Source organism: Citrus sinensis, chromosome 8 (genome assembly GCF_022201045.2).
Source record: "Citrus sinensis cultivar Valencia sweet orange chromosome 8, DVS_A1.0, whole genome shotgun sequence".
In the NCBI taxonomy this organism is placed as follows: Eukaryota; Viridiplantae; Streptophyta; class Magnoliopsida; order Sapindales; family Rutaceae; genus Citrus; species Citrus sinensis.
In genome coordinates, this window is record NC_068563.1 from 6,686,083 (window position 1) to 6,691,651 (window position 5,569).

General features: G+C 36.3%; 1 protein-coding gene across 2 annotated transcripts; it reads right to left on the reverse strand.

The window, feature by feature from the left end:
- Window positions 1-660: 660 nt before the first annotated feature.
- On the reverse strand, window positions 661-3,967 carry LOC102607193 (B-box zinc finger protein 19). 2 transcript variants are annotated; one of them, XM_006487312.3, is made up of 6 exons: window positions 3,427-3,967; window positions 2,663-2,759; window positions 2,444-2,559; window positions 2,119-2,355; window positions 1,894-1,982; window positions 661-1,132 (listed from the first exon to the last, which is right to left on the reverse strand). In XM_006487312.3, exons 1-5 carry the CDS (start codon window positions 3,517-3,519, stop codon window positions 1,899-1,901), a joined length of 627 nt encoding a protein of 208 aa, XP_006487375.1. In that variant the 5' UTR covers window positions 3,520-3,967; the 3' UTR covers window positions 661-1,132; window positions 1,894-1,898. The 2 variants fall into 2 exon arrangements, with proteins under 2 accessions (XP_006487375.1, XP_006487374.1); XM_006487311.4 differs by having other exon boundaries at window positions 661-1,135; window positions 3,427-3,965.
- Window positions 3,968-5,569: the final 1,602 nt, after the last annotated feature.

Sequence of the window (5,569 nt, forward strand, 5' to 3'; positions counted from 1 at the left end):
TGTAGAACAAATTATGAATGTTGAAGGAGTGGATGATCCCAATGATCAACGATATTGTGCCATGGCGTTTTGGATTGGCAGCTTGGAATTTACATGGATTTGTAATGTTTTTTATTTGTGGATTTTAATGGTGGTGTACTTGAACTTGTGTTATTTTTTATGTTTGTTTTATTTTGTGATATTTTTAGTTGTGGATTTATGATGTTATTGTATGTTATTCATATTGAATTGTTAATTGTTGGGTTATAATTGAATTTTATTTTATATTATTAGTTAAATTGTTGGATTTTTAAATTATATTTTAAATTTTTAAATTTTTAATTTTTGTGGATTCGAATATCCGAAATATCCACCTGCATCTGTTACGACACATTTTTTTGCAAATCCAGATGTAGATCCGACCATAGAAACGTAAATTCAGATCCGGATATGGATTTTGCCCACCTTACGCATAACATGAACTATAATGCATTACCCAGATTATGTGTTCCCAGGTCAAGTGACGAAAAGAAAAAGGAAGTAGCTCCATCACCAAATCATATACCAAAACTGGCTTAATTTGATGTTCCAATTTTCAACACCTTCATCTTAAAACGATATCAGTTGAATTCCACTATTGACTACGTACTTTGATATAATTAAAACATACAATGAAAAAAATAAAAAAGGAAAAATGACTCTTGATAACTTGAAAATCATGATATACAAGATCTTAGAAAATCGTACATCATTTTCAAACCAAAGACTGATAGAATGACCCCACAAATTTCTGCGATGGATCCTAGTCCATAATGGTAATTTTATCGACTAGAAAAAGCAACTGAAGTACAAGAGTAGCAAATATTCTCATTTGACTCGGAATGAAACATTACAGTTAACTTCTGCACACTTAACTACATTTTATTTCCAAATTTCTTCCTGGATTTTACAACAATCTGGTGGAAAAGGAGTAACTTTAAAAGTCGCGCTCTCCCTTGCAAGAACTAAGGCTTCTGTGCAATGTTCATAGAGAAGAGAGAGTGGCATTATCATTATCACTGTAGTTTCACTATCCACAGACTAGTACCCCACAAAATCCTCCCACTGATACCAGCTGCAAACTCTTGTAAATAACTAGGACATAAAGCCAAAACTTCTGACAAAAAGAAAATTGTCAAACTTAGTGAAAGTCTTAAGATAACCAAAAAAGGACTGAATAACAAGATGCATACATCAAATAACTGACTGTAGATCTTCACTGAAATGAAGCAAGCATGCGTATGAAAAGATAATTTCTTTTTATTAGATCTTCAAATGTCCATCCCAAAGGCAACAATCATCATTTATGCAGTTATAAGGGATTTCCTTTTAAAGCTAAAGCATACTTCCAACTCTACACTGGACATTCAGTTTCTAGAAAACAAACCAACTTAATTCTCTTAGTAAGAAGAATAACATTAACAGATATGGTGATTTGTGCATATATATATGTTCACAAATGGTTCATGAGAATCGTTTTCTCTTTTGTGATTTATCAAGTCCAACTGAAGAAAAATTCCATAGGTTAAAGGCTAAGCTGAGCAAATGGCCACCTTTCCACCCACAATAAGTGGGTGTTTTTATTTTCATTCCTCCTTTCTTTTTTTTCTTTTTCTCTCCCGAAAGGCACAAAACTGGGTTTAGACAAACCTAATTCAGGTTAAATTAAATAAGGATGTGCTGATCCAAGATATATGGGAACCAATCAAGAAACTAAATTGTAATGTGAAAAGCTCAACTGTTGAGATAGCTCAATAGGAGATTAATTGTAATGAATAAAAGCAAAAAATATTCCTCCAAATTCATGAACTACATGGCAGAATCAAAAGCAAATGAAACATTTCGGTAAGGATCAATGAGAGATATGGATTATACCTCATTCAATTTTCAGGCTCTCTTTTGAAGGAACCAACAGGAACCACACCAGCGGAATCATGATTAGTGCCACTCAGAACATCCATACCCTGTTAAAAAAACATTAAACTAGTTACAATATTTTGTTGAGTTAAAAGAATCCATATAGTTGTTAACACAAACAAAAATCTGGCCATAAAGGTTTAAATGTATAATTAGTACTTTCTACTAAAAGACCCACAAAACCTGATTATTTGAAGCTTGCCCCCGATTGGGCCTCGCATTGAGATCAATTAATTTATTGTCCACCTTTCCATCACCGTCAGCATTACCATCTAGCATTGGAACTGGAGAGCCCCTGTGATTTTGCTGGTTCTCTCTAGCAGTAATCCTAAATGGTTGAGTCTGGTCCCTCGTTATTTTGTTTTGATCAAGGGATTGCAGAGCCAGTTCCTCCAAACGACCAGCCTTGTCCCCTGGAAACTATAAAGAGAGTATCAAAGAAGAGTTTATTCAGAAGACCATTTACAGAAAGAAGAACACAGAACCTCTCTAGTAGAGAGACACAAACCTCAACTCTCTGCCTCAAAAGGAGATATCTCCCATGGGTTCTTTTACCACCAACATGAACAGTCATATCGCATTGCAAGCACAGGGAACTACCATCTATCTCACAGTAAAAGAAAGCTACATACACATTTCCAAGATAAGAAACAAACTTAAACCCCTCGTACAAAAGCTCAAAAAATGAAATCCTTGCAGAAGTAAAAAGTAATAAAACCTTACATACCAGGAGCATTTTCACAGATGTCACATCGTGGGACATCACTGGGGTTAGCAAGCCCTACCCTCACATGACGACTAGCAAGCTTATTGCACATATGGACCTGGAACCCAAAATGAAAAATGTTTTGCCATCAAAATTGTACCAAAACACAACGAGCAAATGGATCGTAGGAAGGGTAACTTTTTTTTAAAAAAAAAACTTTAGATTACAATTCACACCCATTCTGGTTTGGAATGCTTTTAATCCATCTAATTTAATCCGACAACTCAGGAGTTGATTGATTGAAGTCACCGCCAAGTAATATTTATTATCTAATATTACCAACTAACTAGCAGAGTAGTGCTACACTTGCAAAGCCAAGAAGTAATACATGTGGTGCTCATACGAATCATCACCAAATCGCAGTGAAATGATAAGATACGATAACCACACGACACTTTGTATCCCTCCAGAGACTTTGAATAATTGATTCTTTGGATGCACATCTTTCCGCTTCATTCTCACAGATTTCATATCAAGAATTTTGTTTTCAAGCTTTAATCATTAGGGCCCCCGGAAATGGATTGTTACAAAGACCAGCTACAGTCAACACAGAACATGTCCGTGACAAACGAGCAAATAAAAATCTATTACTATAAATGCACCAAAATAAGAGAGGGGGAAAAGATTTTTCCTTTCACAGCTATATATTGCTCATTCTAGATAAAGAGTCACAACCCCAGATGAAAACGGCATCAGAAAATGAACTGTGGTGATGATGATGATACCTTTTCGTCGCAAGAGCGGCAAAGAGCGGCCTCATCAGCAGCGCAGAAAAGAATCGCAGCTGCGCTTTCACACACGTCGCAAAGCGTTCGCATTTTTCTGTTTCTTTTTCTTTTGGTTCAATCAATCTATCTATTCTAATCTCTCTACTTTTTCATTCGAGCTATCTCTGTCTCGGAAACGACATCGTATTTTTCACTGGCGAAACCAAACTAGTGCAAAGATGATGATGATGAATCCAACAAGTTCAGAAACAGATTAGATTAGAGAGCTCGATTGAGTTAACTAACCTGAAAGCAAATTTTACGTATTATAAAAAAAAAGAAAAAAAAAGAAAGAAAACTGGAGCTTAAATATATGTTTGTTGCGCGTTGAATGGGGGGTGCTGTTGGTGTTGGATGGAGAAAGAGAGAGAGAGAGAGAGAGCAGTGAATGAAGGGAGACAAATTGATTCTGCTTTGATTTTGAGACTCTCGTAAGAACCGTGGAGAAACAAAAGCAAGAGAGAACACTGTGTGTGTTGTTTTGCTTTGGTCTCCCCTCACGCGCTGCTCTGTGTTTTATGTCCTACTCGCTCTATTTCGCCTATAATTATCACTCTAATTAATGAAAAATACAGTGTGCGTGTGTGTGTGTGTATATATATAGGGAAATTTACCAAATTAGGCATAGTACTTTAGGAAATTACAAAACTAACCACACAAGTTTTTTTATATCAAAACTAGCCAAACAACAAATTTTTGGACCACAATACCCTTGTCAATCTCACCCAAAACTCACCAAAACCTGTAACTCACCCACACTTCTCACCAAACGGAAGCACCATAGAGAGCCAAATCGGAGACCATCATCGGCGGCAATCTCACCGAAATCCCGTTCAACAACACCAATTCCACCAAAATCACGTTTAATAGCAATCAAAATCTCCAAGATCAACATTTGAAGTTTAAAAACCCTAGATTAGCAATTTTAAACACATGCTTTATATTGTTATTGTGTTGTGTTGTGATTGTGTGTTGTTGTGATGGTGTTGGTGGTGGTGGTGGTGGTGGTGGTGGTGTATTGTCGGATTGTGTTGGCAGCAATATGTTGCAATAGGTGCTGACCAATTCGTGAAAATTCAAAATTTTTGTGCGACAGGTGCCCGTCGCACCAAATTTTGTGCGACAAGCAAGCGTCACACAAAAAATCAGATTACACAATCTGAAGTTTTGTGCGACATGTTCCCGTCACACTAAATTTTGTGCGACTGCTTATCTGTCGCACAAAAAATCAGATTACATAATCTGAAATTTTGTGCGACATGTTTCCGTCACACCAAATTTCATGCGACTGCTTATCTGTCGCACAAAAAATCATATTACATAAAATTTAGGTTATTTTCTAGAGGTCATAATTTAGGCATATCCATTTTTTATGTGTAATATATCGTTTCAAAGTTTGCAACGAAATAAATCAAACCCACAATGTGTAACCACATTTGTTATTTTTTTTATATTTTGTAGGGTTAATGGATTCAATTTTGCTTCAATTGTGTTACGACGGTTGGTGGGAGACGTTGGCGGATGGGCGTATGGAGTACGTGAATGGCAATAATACAGCTTTTCTAATTCGAAAAGATTGTACGTTTGATCAGTTTCTGGCAATTTTGATCAGTACTGTCCGTGGCCACTAGTAAAATTGAGTTTGAGCTCGAACATTAAATATATCGTGATCATCAACATAAAAAAGCCGCAATCGCCACTACCAGGCTCTTGTTGCGGCACACCCTTACATATTTTGACATTTCAAGGGTCAGCATTTCGCAAGTCATGTCAGACGTTGTAAAATCCGACATCTTCTAACCATCGAGGGAATATGACTTCAAGTGGCTTGAATTTATCCTTGTACGTTTTATCATCACGAACTGCCACCAACGAGTTATAAATCCACACATTTTTCTTGCGAAGGTCCACTCGAGCTACTATCCAATGATCGCCGCCCAGATTCACAGGAATGAAAACCTACATACATTAATTAATGCAAGTTAATTGTTATGTTTAAGATCTTAAAAAAATAGAAACTATCTTGAATTGTGTAGCTATTCTAACCATATTGACGTCTGTGAAACGTTTCAACATGATTTCTTCTCGTCCATCAATATTG